General features: G+C 42.7%; 1 protein-coding gene across 1 annotated transcript in view; it reads right to left on the bottom strand.

Annotated features, from left to right (window-relative positions):
• LOC132079127 (neural-cadherin-like) overlaps positions 1 to 15,458 on the bottom strand; it is a 58,482-nt gene extending 43,024 nt beyond the window's left edge. The window contains exons 1-2 of the mRNA XM_059481580.1: positions 14,450 to 15,458; positions 589 to 786 (exon numbers count right to left, since the gene is read on the bottom strand). Of these exons, the coding sequence (XP_059337563.1) occupies positions 589 to 786; positions 14,450 to 15,458 (1,207 nt within the window). The remainder of the gene's footprint in view (positions 1 to 588; positions 787 to 14,449) is intronic.
• Positions 15,459 to 15,898: the final 440 nt, after the last annotated feature.

Genomic DNA, 15,898 nt, shown 5'->3' with positions numbered 1-15,898 from the left:
CTCTTCTGAATAGTCTCTCTCCATCTTTTATCCTCCAAAACTTTGCTGTTGCTTGACCCCAAGTATCCCTTACCAGAAAATACTCCACTGGAGAGGTATTGTTGCTCCTCATCTGCTCAGACATTTTTGAATTATTACTGAAGTTTCTTAAAAGGAGACACACAAAATACTATCACTGAGTTTGTACAAGATTTGCACAACCCAGACCTTTACAAGTTCTTTACAAATGAACCAGAAGCATGACTCCTACAAGGGATAGGAACATTAACCCTCCTCTCTACCCAACAAACTACTCCTCCACAGACTGTCTCATAAATACAGTCCCCATTGTTACCCCTTGCCAAAGCCTTGGCATAAACTGGCTGCTCCTGTCCCCATTATACCCAGGGATATATATGGGCAAGAATTCAACTTTGCAAAGAAATATATCCATACAAAGAAATATATCCATCCAAAAAGTTTATTTTTCTCACACACAGAGGTGAAGGTTTATGAACTTTTTGCAGGAGGAAGGGAAAATAAAACTGAAGCTAAAAAAGTCATAATAGTGAGACATAATACTCAGGCAATGGGAGGGTTAAAATTTACCTTCCAAGAGAAAATATTCCACAGTTCCATGGATCCCTTCATCTGCATCCACAGCAAGCAGCTTGTACACCTCAGTGCCTCCTGCAGCCTCGGGGGAAACCACAGCCAGGAAGGGGAAAGGCTCCATGGCCCACTCAGGGACATTGTCATTCACGTCTGTCACAGTAAGTGACACGTGCACCAGGTACCAGTCCTTCCCTAAAGGGCACAGCAAAAGGAGAAATCATTAGACAGCTCCTTCATGGCACTGAGAGTAACAGGAACCTCTCAGGACCCGAGTGTGCAGCTCCTGCAATGCTGCTGGCACACAGTCCAGAAACACCTGCAGTCTGAAGTTCTTCTGGAATGAACAGCACCCAGGCAGGAACAATGTGGGGAAGAAATAACCAGCACAAGCACTGCAAGACTGGAGCCACCCATATCACATTCTTCTGAGATCCCTTCCTAGGAAACGTCATACATTCTTACATTTTCAAACTTTAAATACCTTTTTTCTAAAAAGTGTTTTCTCTTTCTGAAGAAGGAAAAAAAAGCATCAAGTGTTTTGTTCATGCAAAGTTACAGCAACTATGAATTTTGAAAGTTAAATACTTGTTGCCAAAAAATTCTAATCTACTCTAACCAATGATTTGCCCTTCTGCAAAGTTCACTGAAATCCTAATATAGTTTTCACTCTTATTTAAGTTGAAATATTATTAAATACCAATCAAAATCCAGAAGAACAAATCACCACAAAATGGAAATTTAAAATTTTCCAAAAATCAACACCATAAGATCCTTAAAAATTTGGAAAAAATATTTATTATACTTTTACCATTATTAAATTAAATAACGAAATAGCAAAGCTCCTAACAGAACTGCACTGGCACTGCAGTGTGCTCCAGCCTTGAACATGGCCCAGGCCAAAGCTGCCATCTACACTGACAGCATCACTTAGCCACAAGCTTAATAATGGATGTGAAGAGTTTCTAAAGTTGATGGTGTTAATACTTGATTTCAGTGTTGATTTATTATTTATACATACATGAAAACATACAGACAAGCATTTATTTTCAAAACAGCTCTATGGGAATTGAAACAACGTGCTAAAAGGAACATCTAAAACTACCAGTTTTAATTTAAAGCTGATTAATAATACAAAGACCTTAGTATTTAAGTATATATTGAAGTAGAAGGTGCTGCCAAAATATCTAATATTGCAGACAGGCTAAGGAAGCCTGTTCTCCCAGGAAGTTCACTTAGGCTGAACTGCTGTACTCATTCTCCCTCTCTACTGCAGTGTGACATCCTTCTACGAAAACCATCCCTATTCCAACTAAATTCTGTCGCTTTGTGTGAGGTACAGACATTCTCCCTTCACTCCCCCAGAAGCACCTCCTGCAGCCTCAGCTTTCCACACTCAGGAGTTCCTGTCTGCTGGCACGTGGCAAGTTCAGCACAGCACACCAGGGCCTGCCATCTGTGAACAAGCAGCTCGTGGGCTGTTGTAAAGAAAACTCCTTGGTGTTGTGACTGGCAAAGTCAGACAGAAGTTTCTTAGTTTAGATTCCTGAGACTTAATCCATCATGACCTTTGAGTACATCTATTTTTACCCAGAAAATTCTCTTAACAGAAAAAATCAGCAGTCACCCAGGATAATCACTGAGGCTGTCTTGAGTTCACCTTGTAAAATTGTATTAATTCATCTGTATTTCAAACCTGTGAGTGAGTACATGGCCTTTTTTTGTTTCTCTTAAGAGCAACAAAATGTATATTGACAGTAACTTGTTAAAGCCAAATTAATTCCTATAGAATTATATCCTGTACCCAGAATCTAATGTTCTAGGGAATATAATATAAGTTTTACAGTAGCACATATAAAAAACAGTGCCTACAGCAAAACCCAATATCTAATTTATCAAACAGCAAATTACAAAGTGAACAGTTTCCTGAAAGAGAAGCTCTATTGGGTTTGCCCATTAAACATGCACCACTGTAGAACATGGATACATGCAACATGTGTTCTGACATTTTCATGGCAAAATTCCCAGTTTCCATGTACATCCAAGTCTTACAAAGCCTTCCTGACTGTGGGACCCCCTGTGTGTTAGGTATCTGTACCTCTGCAGACAGAAGTGTTGGGAGGCCCAGTGAGAGGATGCTCAATTCAGCTTCTGTAGGCAGATGTTCTTTAAAACAGTGCCTGTGAACCAAAGTTTCCAAAGACAAACTCAAACTGCCTCACCACAAAACACAGCTGGCACTGAGGTGAGAGCACAGTTGCCCACTCTGGTGTTGCACTTCCCTTGCAGTCACCCAGGTGTAATTCCCTTCAGCATTCAGACAGACTCTGAAAGCTGCTGCTTTGCTTTCTCCTGGGTGTAGCACAAAAAAAGCCACGAGAAGCTGAAAAACCTTTAAAAACCCTCAAATATGTCAAAAGCAGCAGCATGTATATTACTTCTCACTACCATACTAAATAGTACCAGATGTGTTTTAAATATTTGTGTTCTCATGTCAGATTGTGTGCCCCAAAAGTCCCAGGTCAGCCAGTCCAAGACACCTGAAGAAAATGCAGAGGAGGGAACATGCTGGACATTGATCCAAAGCTAAAATACGCCACAGCAGCACACAGCAGGGTGAGCTCTACATGAGAAGTGCCAAATGCAATCAATGACTGCTTGAACTCCTAATATTTTAATTAAAAGGTGTCCAAACAGAGAAGCTGCAAAAGAGAGAAGTTAATGTCAAAGTTGCCTGTCTCTTCTCCAAAGAACAGCTCTGGTGGAAGCTGCCCCAAGTTTGTAAATACCCACATTAGCCTCGTTTGCCTGGGCACACTGTGGGCTTAAAGTAGCAGCACTAAATTAGAAGCTGGGTTAAGAACCTCTGAAAATCTGCCCCTATAATAGCAAGACCTACTGAGGATTTGAATGCTACCTTGGTAACCCTGCTAGGAGTAGAAAGGTTACTGATGTTTGTCTCTCTGCTGTCTGGAAATCATTCTCCTAATCAGCCCCTGAACTCACTCGGGTTCAAGTCCTGCTAGAGTTCCTAACATGCATGTATTATGTATTCCTCTGTCCAAAAGCAAGTCCCAATTTAAGAATAATTCATTTTTATTGAAGAAGCAGTAATAAATTTGGTTACAAATCCCACTTTCATCACTTAACCAATGCCAATTCACTGAAAATCAACATGCTGATACTTAGAACATATTTATAACTGAGAAACAGTTGTAAGAAAACTGTACAGAAGTGCATAAGCACCAAGCTTAATCCTCACATGCTCTAGCAAACTTTATTATTCAAAAACTCAAAGGACTTGGGCACATTCCTCCAGCTACTTGTATTTTAGCATTTAGGAGACCTTAGTGTTGTTCTGACATCTTGGCAAGACCAAAGCTTTCAGCAATATGTTGGTTACTTCTGAAACATGTGAATAACCTAAAGAATGTTGTTGGGACAATCAGGACAGTCAGCAGGAACTGCAGTGCAGGTAAAGGAAGAGACATTTAAGTGCCTCTCTTGACCAGCATCCATTTCCACTGCATATGCCTCCACAGTTCTTACTGGTATATTATCCTCCTCCATCAACCCCAGACAATCTGATTCATAAGAAAAAATGCTGAATAAATCATCATGATTTCCCAGATAAAGGCAGTCTGGGGGAAAATGACTGCAAGTGAGTTTTCCCTTGACTGCATACCATATACCAAAGGAAAAACTGCAGCAGAAACACCGACCAGGACTGGACCTCTCTGCAGAGACCTCCAAATGTGACCTGACAACTTGTGGAAACAACATCAGGGTGCCCAGCGAAGCATGATGGGACAAGGGCTTGCCAGGGCACAGCCAATGTGATGAAGAGACTGACAGCAACAATAATGTCTGGGTAACATGTGGATGTCCAGCAGGACAATGCATTAAGGATTTATTTTCAAAGTACATTATTTTTTTAAGCATAACTCCACATTCTAATTAGCACAGCAAGTATTTCCAGGTTTTTGCTTGACTGTAATTACCATGGCACACACAAAAGGCAGTCTCTTGTGTTTTGTAACTGACACAGCTGCTTGCCTGCAGAACAGGCCTTAAACCAGATTTTCAACTTATTTTGAATAAGGTAGATAAAATTAATTTTCTCCCTTACTTATGAAAATTTTTCGTGCTTTAAGACAGTGAATGGATAGAAATTTTAGAAATACATACCTCCTTATAGTTCAGGTGTCTCAATGCCTCTGTCCATCAAAACATCCCCATATGCACCTTACAGATACATTAATTAAATATGTACATCAGTACATAAAAGTAACAGTACATGAACATGAATCTGCATTCATATACTATGGTTAATGTAGTTTATTAGTACTATATGTGCAGCAATATTGCTACATTATAGAAGAATATAATATGTTACAATTCCACTCAAATCTTAGCAGAAACAGCTTAAAACTGATAATCCTCTGTGGATTTGGGTTAAGTCCTACAAACACACAGAGAGGTTCCACTGAAATTATCTGTTCCCAATACCAGGCCCTGGCAAGCAGTGGAGATATCTGCCACTACATCCAGCAGTGCAAGTCAGCCACTACTGAGATCCTAAGTCAGAAATCTGACCCAGGCTTCATTTTCCCAAAAAGAATTTTCAAACTCTTGTGTAACACAATAGCAATTACAGCTGTCTCAATATTAAATGCTAGATGTTTGACTTTCAAGCCAGGCACACCATAGATACTTACACAATGTCATCCATTCAAAAGAAATCCTACTCAAAGAATGGTTCTGCTAATTAGACTGTTGGCATACACAGATTTTGCATTTGACAGATTTTCTTCCCTAGCTTCAAACAACAGAAAAATTTAAATTGCTTTCTCACAGATACTGAGCAAGAGGAGATAAAACACAAAATGGCCCTTGCTGCTCATGAACATGACAGGAACATAACACTGGAATATCTTATGTCAAAAATGAGTATTTTTAAAAGTCATAGAGAAAATAATGCTTCCTATTCAAAAGGGTAAAATCATCTTTTTATTTAATCAGAAAGTATATTTCCTCTTATTTTTCTTCAGCATGGAAAATAGCAAAAACAGGTTCTATAAGCAGATTGCTTTTCCCACATATTTGCAAACACCATTTATTTGCCCTTTGCAGTATCAAATCCAAGCCCCCTCCACAGCTCTCTTTTCAATTTATACAGGAAACTAAAACTAAAATTATAAACTCTAGTCCAGAGGTTTTTCCTACTTTAGCTGCTTAATTCCCTATTAGAGTCAATTCGTGTATCATCAAAAATCCTTCTTAGGGCAGCTCATCCTGAAGTCTGCTTTTTTCCTCTCTGATATTCCCTCCAGTTGGAATTACTTCCTTTTAACTTCATATTACAGACAAAAGCTGTAGCACTGAAATTCATTCCCTATCACCAAAATCAATCTTCATAATCCACTGCTGAAACTTCATCATAGGTATCTATCTGTAATTGCTTATTTTTCATGCCTATCTGTGGTTGAAAACTGATAAACAGAAGGATTTATTATACTGCCTTGCTCTGAAATCCAACCACATTAGGTGAGGTAATACACTATAGCTGGCCACCTTTCTGCTCACAGGAAATATATTATAGATCATCAGTCATCATTTTCATCCCTTGGAGAAAAAAGAAAAACAAACAAAAAATTAAATAACTTGCTGGGAAGTTTAATCATAGTAAAAATGGAAATAAATGGTGATGAGTCAGTAAAAAACAGGGAAAGTCTCTAAAATATTTAAACTGCAATAACAACAACCAAACAAAACAGGGAAAAGCCTTAATACTCATACACTATGAAGACTGGGTTACACTTCCCACATCAAATTTAAGACATACAGAGGAACTAAGAAAGGGAAAGCCCTCTCAAAATCATGAACTTTTTGGGACAGTTCAACTTAAAGACTTGTCAGAATGGAAGCACATACTGAAAATTACAAAAACCAAACGGGTATCTTGATGGGATAATGGTTCTCTTCTGCTTTAGGTTTTTACAGCTTTACTGAATCCAGGCTTATTTAAAAAAATCTCTTCTGTGATGTTCACCATTAGTTTTCTGGGAGGGGATTTTAACATAAAGTAACACAAACCAGTTGCTCCAACCTGCTGTTGCAGCTGGTTATAAAGGCTCCTTGGATTGCAGAGAGATATTGCAAACTGATACATCCTGTCATTTCAGACAGCAACTGGAAAAAATATTCCCCCACCTACCAATGAAGTTACACCAAAGGTGGCAGGAAGAAGGCAAAGGATTTAATACTTAATCATTCAGTTAACAGCAACTTCTCTGGGCTTTTCTGGTTAAACCAAGCCCTGAAAATCAAGCCTGCTGAAGCTGACTGCATTTCAAACACTGTAGGTCAGAGTTGCCTCTAAACCCATCTCTTTTCACCATGTCATTTTAAAAGATGCTGTCAATCTGTGAAATCCTATGTATTCTCAGACTTCTGATTGCATTAGGATTATATGACTGTCTTTTCTCTCAAAAATCCAATGGATAATTCTACAAGATGAGACTTGGAAATAAAATCCTTATATTCATGCAAAATGTAGGCTTCTCTGCATCAGTGTAATTGATAAAACTGACAATGCCAGACATTCTGATTTCTAAAAATCTGACAATAGAGAATATGTAGTTGACTGAACATGTCTCTGCAATTGTGGACAAACATTATACATTCCTTGAATGTTCTGAGGGAAGAGGTATTATATTATCATGATTAAACCACAATGGGTGAGAAGCTAGGCTGCTCCTGGCATTTTCAGGTCATTACAATTTACTTTTAAAAGAAGATTATGAGAGTGTTAAAAGTCTTGCAAGCCTTGAGGTTACTACTGCTATTACATACTACCCTAAATCCATCAGCAAATTAAGTATTCAAGCTGGTATTTTTCTTTATGGCTTGTGGGTTTTTTTAGGTTGCTCCCACTTTTTACCCTAAATAGGCAAATGTTTTTAAAAAACTTCGGGGTTTTATTTGGGTTACTCCAAGTTAAATGTTTGGAGTTGGTTGAGGGATACTGAGGTTTTGAAGACCCTCAGCAAATATCATATTGTGTTATTTTAAAACCTTACTCTATAATATGTCTTCATTTAAAATACCTACTGAGTATAGAGTTTGGGAAGACACATCTTCAGAAAAAAATCTTAATGCCCTAAGCCTCTAGCTGCAATCAGGAGAAATCTCTTTTCCCATTTTCATACCATAACATGAGATAAAAGCTACTGGTTATTTTACCAGTCCTACTGTATATCCTTCAAAAAATAGGACAATTATGCACAAACATTTCTCTACTGTCATTTCTGAAAATTCCTGAGGTATATGATGGGCTACTTTTAAGTACAGTAGTTTGCTCATTCATAAAACATAAACCTTCTAAAGAGATAACTTTGATGGGCTCAAGCTGGGGACAGCCCATGTTCTCTCCTAATATGCCTCATCTTTTTTGCAGACAGAATAATGACAGCCTGGCATGTCTCTGCTCCTTACCATCATACAGCTTTTAAAATAGAAGTTAAAGCAAACCAGAAAACAAAAGTAAAGAAAGCACCAGAGGAGCTCAATGATCAGGCAGAAAGGATATTAGCATAAATAATCAATTAAAAGACATTAAGGTGATGACCATGTTATCAGGGACTGCCAGTGTGGCATCAATCTTCTGAGGGTGGCAGTCGGGGAAACCAAGCGTGCCCAGATGTGAAATAATGACTGCAAATTAATAATCACAAGAGACATCCTTAAATAACAAAACATGTGTCTTAATGAATTACTATTGATTGCAAAAAGCATTATCATAAATAGAGGACTTGGCTAAAGCAGGAGCAGCCTCTGTGCCACTGTGAGATGGCAAGTTCTGATGAAATCTTCCTAAGAGTTTCTTGGGGAAAATCCAGCTTGTTTTTCCATAGTCTTTCATGGGCAAGGAGAAAAAAGTTTGAAAAAGGGAAAAAAAATGGTAAAAATGCCACCACAATCAGTAGCTTCACCAACAGAGCCTGCTGTACCTCCTTGGATCACTGTGGAATCCCAGAATGATTTGGGTTGGAAAGGACCTTAGAGCTCATCTCCTTCCAACCTCCTGCCATGGGCAGGGACACCTCACCCTAAACCAAGCTGCTCCAGGCCCCATCCACCCTGGCCTGGATGTTCTATAATTTATTTGTTCTATCAAATTGTCAAATTTGTGCTGAAATTTAGTTGGATTTTGAGAAAAAAGGAAGTTCATTTCCTTTGTAGAAACTGAATGTTTGAGATGATAAACAGCCAGAAGATATAAACAGCTTTGGTGTTCAAGTCACAGCAGTCTCAGAAAGATATTTTTAATCTGACTGCTTGGAATAAAAAGCAGGAAATTTCAAAATATTCAGACTGATCAAACACCAAGATGGTGCTCCACAGCTTCCTCAGACATTCCTTTCTGCCACAGATCAGTAACACTCCAAGTCTGTAAACACCCAGAGCTGTCCTGAATGCTCACAGAACACAGTTCTTTTTAGCTTAAGTGCATGAAACCCACTGCTGTTTAATGAAACCCATCTGCTGGATAATAGATGATGATTTCAACTTAAGCTCAGCTTGAAGTGTAACTGTTGACAGCTGTAATTCATGAAACAGGTAATAAGAAATGTAAAAAAAAAACATCACCCAGAAGCTACTTAATTCTTAGGGATGATCCCCCCAGAATCAATACAGCTAGTAGGGGAATAAGGCCTCAGATAAAATTAAAACAGATGATCCTTGACTTCCAAGCACAAAATCCTTCAAGGTGGAAATATTACCAAAATTGGGATCTCCACTCTCTATGTTGATTTAAACAGGATAAATATATTTAACATACAAGAGATGCTGTGAACTGTTGGAAGGCATGTCAAACATCACCCTCAGTGAATCCCCTGATGAGAAAAAATGAATGACAGGAGATTACAAAGCTAAAGCTCATGGATCAAGTAAGGTCAAGGGAGCTTGAGACAGCAGGATTAGAGAGGTGGGATCTTTAATGCACTTCCCCCAAGCACTAATGGAATAATAATGGCTCCTTCTCAAATTAAATGCTACCCCATGTTGAAATATTAATGTGTATGACAGTCTAAGAAATTTTACCTTCTGCTCACTGGGTAGAAACTTAAAATAGCATTATGCATTTGCAAAGAGTAAATCATGTCCCAATAAACTGAACGGCATAAAATCCTGAAATACCACCAAAAAACCATGAGCCTAACCATCAGTCCTTCCAGGCAAGGTTAACTGAAGAATTTAACCCAGGGCTGAGTGATCAGTGGGGTCACCAGAGGAAACTCCTCCTCCTCAAGGACCATGTGCCAAAAAACACTTTAAGCCCTGAAATTCTGCCGTTCTCTTTAGCATTTCATGGCACAAACTAATGCATTGGGTGTTCCTGGTGTTTCCCTTTGGTTTGAGATTGTAAAGTTTGTGTTTTGGTTTATTTTCTTTTGGATGAAATGTTTGCTAATTACAAAAAAACCATAAATATTGCCAGGCCATTCTTCAATTTCAAGTGTTTTCAGCTCTTGAGATTGATTTTTCTGTCTGATGCCAAGGCAGAACCTCACAGCACCTTCCAGTATCTTAAGGACTCTGCAGGGAAGCCAGAGGGACACCCTTTGTCAGGAAGTGCAGTGACAAAAAAAGGAGTCATGGGTACAAATTGGAAGAGAGGAAATTTAGGTTAGGATGTTAGGAAGAAATCTTTTACTGTGAGACTGGTGAGAGACTTGAAGAGGTGTCTCAGGGAGGTTGTGGATGATCCCAGCCTGGCTCTGTTCAAGTTTAGGTTGGGTAAGAGCTCACTTGAAGCTGAAATACCAACCAAGGCACTATGTCCTCTCTTGTCCAGGCCCTGAAACTCCTCCACAGGCACAGGAGAACCCATTCCATTAAAAAAAACCAAAACAAAACAAACCCACAACAAACAAAAAAACCTCAAACAAAAAACAGAAACCAAACAAAACCCATCCATTAAAAAGTCCAGATTTTTCTGTTGCTACTTTTAGTGACTAATTGCTGCCTTCAGAAAACAAAAAGTATGATAAAACTAAATCTACAATGTATCAAAAAAAGAGAGAATTAATCACACAATGAATAAGCAGAACTAGTAACATAGTATTTCCTCTACAGATTGCCGTTAATTTTACTGTAGCAGTAAAACAGACTAAATTGTTATTTCAAAGAATAAACAAAGGATTGTTTTCAGGCATCTACATTAAAATAAAACCATTACATTGATAAACAAAATATGTCTGGTCACAAAGCAACCTCAGCATGTAATGCACTGGTAATGATAATAATTATGGTAGTGATTTGTGCACATCACTAACAAAAACCTTAGAGCTCAACTGCAGCTTTGCCAAAAAACCTCTACCCTGGATGCTGAAAAGTTCTTCAGACTGCAAAACCCCCTTAAATCTACCCCTGACATGGGTGAACATACACCAGCACAAAGCCTGTGGTCTACCAAGAGATACCCAGGCAGTGATGAGTGAGTGTGTTACCCTGGTAGCTATCTGCCAGGCCAAGTACAGTGAGCTCCCTTAGCTCATACCTTCAACAAAATGCAACTCAGGGAAAGAAAACCCCTCCTTGTCATCAACATGTGGGAGAAATCTGGATATTGAGATACTAAAGGTCTGGCTGCATCTGGAACCCCAGCCCTGCACACACTGCTGTGCTGATTATCCAGGACAGAATTGAGAGGAAGTAAACAGAAAAACATTCCAAATTCTCTTTTAGCTAAAGGGGGAAAATAAACAAACATACAGCCTGTTACATGCCACTTGAAGAAAACTGAATTCAGGCAAAGGACATCTACACAGTCCCATTTATGAGCTAAAGAGTGGGGGCTGTCACAAACTAGGAATAAACTGCTCAATGTTGCTTTATTACCATATACCCATCTTCTTGCTACTAATTTGAGAATGGTCCATCAGCCAAAAAAGAAAAAAACAAACCAAAACCACAGTTGTGCCCAGAGATACATTAGGATCACTTGTGGCACAATGCTTTTAAGCACTTTTTACTGCTGTAAGTCATGAAGTGCACATTACATATGAATCTCAATAAACTACACTGAAAAGATAAAGCAAAAGAGGGTAGACTTTATATGCTAAAGTATTTAAACATCTTGTCTTATCCCCAACATCATTGCCTGGGTTAAAGAAGAGAGTAATGACAGAATTAATTATTGGTTCATTTCAGTTCACAGTTACCAGGCAGCAAGAAGAGTGGAAAGTAAAAAAAAATTTGAAGAAATTAATACAACTTTATACCACTTGACAATAAATAGACACCTGATATCATAAACTCTAATGCTAGAAACCCACAGCTACTGAAATGTTTATGGTTATGTGTACTTTATGGTATTTTAGCACAAATGCTAAAAGCGAAGTAAATAAACTGGAGAAAGAACCTGAACATGCACTTTTATTCACAACAAAATTCAGTGTAGCCATCTCCACACTTTAATTCATCCTGAAAGTTCACTTCTGTAAATACTTAAAAACTTGTGTTTTCTCCTGGAGCTTTTGCAATATTTTGCACCTGTTTTAGACTAAGAAAAACACATAGTTATGGTAGGCATCTTTTCTCCTATTCCTTCCTTTTGGTTTTCTTTCTACAGATTACTGCAGTTTGGACTGTGAGCAAGCAGAGAGACAGAACTTTCTAAATCTGTTTCAAAGATTACGTTAAATGTGCTTTAACGTGGTATGAAAGGAGTATGAAAGCATTCTGCAACTTGAAAGAATTTTGAAAGTACCAAGTTTTTATTAACCTTTAACTGATTAAAACAGTAGTATTAAATGTATTTTGAATTTGGTCTCCTTTAAACCAAGAAACTTAAAATCATCACTACCTAAAGTATGGCATTTGTCTGTCCACAATTAATTGCTGTCTAACTAATCTGAGTCAGAACTTAGTCCTACATATTTCTTAGAGATTTATTCTCTTACTACTACATACTACCAGCACTAATACATTAGGCTAGTGGAAAATGCTCCAAAGTACTTAGTGAAAGTACATGATGGTTAAAAAAAAAAGTCCCTGAAATTAAGTTAAAACTTGCTTCAGACTTTTTTAAACTCCATTAGCAAGCCTTGCCCTGGAAGTGAAATCTCAGGCATGACAGAATGACAAGCTCTGTTCCAGGCAATCTCAGACTTCTATATTCAGACTAGGTAGGGGAAAAACCGATCACAAAGGTGAGACCAGCAGTAACCCGGGGCAAGGTTAGCTACCACTGCTCCAACAACATCTTCTTGATCCTGACAGAGGGAACTGACACCAGCAAAGGGCTGGAACTTGAGCTCCATGACAGAGTGGTGAACAGCCCAGCAGCAGGCTCGGATTGACCCGATGGGTTCTGTCACTGCCTCGGAGCAATGACATTCCCCTCGGCAGGCGGCCTTGCTCAAGAGTGACTAGCAGGGGTAGGACACACAAAGTGCTGCGGTTTGGAAATTGGTCTGTCAAGCTCTTGGTCTGCAGCCAAAGCTCAGGCTGGAACACAGCACAAAGCCGGTGCGAGTGACTGACACCAACACGCGACAGCGACAGGCGCCACAAAACCCCAGGGAGGAGGCGAGGAGGATCTGAGAGCTGCTCCTCAGACCCGAGCGAAAGGAGCTGCCGGGGTAGCCTCGCTTCACAGGGGGAAGGATCCGTGTCACCGAAACTGCCGGCGCTAATTAGAGCCCTGCAGGCATCCTCAGGGATTGCCAGGCACCGAGGAATAAACTGCCTCACTCCTATGGGCTGCCCCTCAGCCAAAGGCAGCGAGATAAGGGACAGCAATCGCGTGGGAAGCTTTTCATCTCTCCCGCCCGCGCTGCTCTGTGGCTGAGGGAAATCACCCTGAGCAGCTGCACTGCCGAGCACTTCATCGTTCTCACAAGCACTAAAAGTCCCATCGAGCCAAACCCTTCCTGGACCCCTCCAAGATAAAATCAGGCCAACCAACTCATGTCTTCTGATAAGATTTTCTCCAGAATACTCGTTCTGGGCAATCTCTGCAATATTGTTACAATCGCAAGAAACATAAAAATTAAAAAAGCGACATGGTGAATGGGCAGAGATATCCACCATTCATAAATTAAAAATATGCTTAAACTAATCGGTATTTTCATAGGTGAAAAATATTAGCCAACATCACAATTTAAAAGGAAAAGAGAATTTTAAAAAGCAATATATGTAATCAGCAAATGAAATTAGCTATACCATTTAATTTGAGTAAGGGCTTGTGAAAAATGACAGTATAAGTCACAGACATGCCATTTTAATGGTGTACATTGAACTCCTGAGGTATTTTTTAAAAGAACAGCTACCTAAACACAAGGACTCCAGTCCTGCAAAACCCCACACCATGCTTGTGAGTCAAACACGCTCAACTTTAATAATGACTCAAAACTCAATGGCTTCAGCTGCATGCTGCAAATTAGGCACTTACAGGATGAGCGCTATAGAGAATATTTTAATAACAAACCCCTGTACTGTGTCTTGACCACTAACTAACAACTAAGAATTCTAACCCGTGAAACACTTAAATTCTGCTAAATACCTTACTGCTCCAAGCATTTTCACACAGCTGTACAGTCCACTTTTCCTAAGCTACACAGTGCCTCTTGTCACTTCTAGTGTTTTTAATGATAATAGTTTACAGATTTAAAAGACCAAAAGTACATTCCCCAACACTGCATATGACACCTGATGCTAAACCACCGTTAGGTGCTTAGTCTGCAGTCACCTGGAGACAAACTGTTGTCACCTGCAGACAAGCTGTCCTCAGCCTCCCCGATGGGACCAGACCACTACTCCGTCTAAGACTTTGCCTAACACGCACCTCGGCGCTCCTGGACGCGGACGACGAGTTCCCAGGCGGCCACCGCCTCCCTGTCCAGGGCGGCGCGCAGCGTCACCTCGCCGCTCTCTCGCTCCACGCTCACCGGCGACTCCTCGACGGGCGGCGACAGCAGCTCGAACCAGGCGGAGGCGAAGCGCGCCGGGGCCAGGGTGGCCAAGCGGGTGCCCGGCCGGGCGTCCTCGGGCAGGGCAAGGGCCAGGGGCGCGGCGGGCGGCAGCGCGGCCCGGCGGCGGCGGGGCGGCGGCGGCGGGAGGCGCTTGGGCTGCGGCAGCACCTCCAGCTCCAGGGGCTCGCTGAGCAGCGCGGGCCGGCCGCGGTCCCGCGCGTAGACGCGCAGCGGGATGGGAGCGCGCAGGTGGAGCAGGGAGCTCACCAGCACCACGCGGCCGCTGCGCGGCACCACGAAGAAGTGCGCGCTGCGCGGGAGGGCGAAGTAGCGCAGCTCCGCGTTGACGCCCGCGTCCGCGTCCTCGGCCCGCGCCTGCCACACCTGGGACTTAAGCGCCAGCGTCTCCTCCACGCGGAGCTGCGCGGAGCCGGGCCCCACGAAGCGCGGCGCGTTGTCGTTGTCGTCCAGGACGCGCACGGTGAGCGCGGCCAGCTCGGCGGGCGCGGCGCCCTGGGGCGCGCAGCGCTTGCAGCACAGCCCCAGGCGGAGCGAGTAGAGCGCCCGCGCCTCGCGGTCCAGCGGGCGGCGGGTGCGCAGCCACACGCGGGCCGTGCGCGCGTCCAGCGACACCTGGAAGTGCGAGTGTCCCTCGCCCAGCAGCTGCAGGTGCCAGCGGCGCCCCTGCACCTTGGCGCACCAGGGCTCGGGCCCCAGCCGCGTCAGGGGGATGCTGAGCCCGCGCACCCGCGTGCCCGCCGGCCGGTTCTCCGCGACGTGCCCGTCGAACGAGGGTGTCCTGCGCGGGGCGGCGCGGGCGGCGGCCAGAGCCCAGCAGAGCAGCAGGCAGCCGGCGGCGCGCCGCGCTCCGCGGGGGCCCATGCCGGCTGCGAGCGGCGGCGGCTGCGGGCGGGCGGGTGCGCGGCGCTCCCCGCGCTGCCCGGCCCCGCTGCCGCTCCCCGCAGTGGGCGGGCGGGGAGGGGCCGGGGCACACGGGGCCGCTCCCGCCCCCGCCCTGCCTTCCCCCGCTCCGGGAGCGCTCGGAGCGCAGCGTCCCGTGCGCCGGCCGCAGGATGTCCCCGCCGGGCACTGCTCGAACGACGCCGCTGATGGAACGCGCCGCCGCTCGCTTCTCCTCCTCCGGCGGCCGGGCTCTCCCTCCATGCGCCGCGGGCAGCAGCGCACAGGTGATGTCCTGCAGTCTCTCACATGTCAAGCAAGCCCTCCTAGCACCCCGGTGCCCCCTGAAAACATTTAATTGCTGATTTCTAGACAGCTACCTATTGTAGGTATGCCAGTTTTGCTTTCAGCTTGTACTTGAG

Source organism: Ammospiza nelsoni, chromosome 13 (assembly GCF_027579445.1).
Source record: "Ammospiza nelsoni isolate bAmmNel1 chromosome 13, bAmmNel1.pri, whole genome shotgun sequence".
NCBI classification, from domain to species: domain Eukaryota; kingdom Metazoa; phylum Chordata; class Aves; order Passeriformes; family Passerellidae; genus Ammospiza; species Ammospiza nelsoni.
Note: the sequence above shows the minus strand (reverse complement) of the source record. Positions and strands in the feature narration are given on the sequence as shown.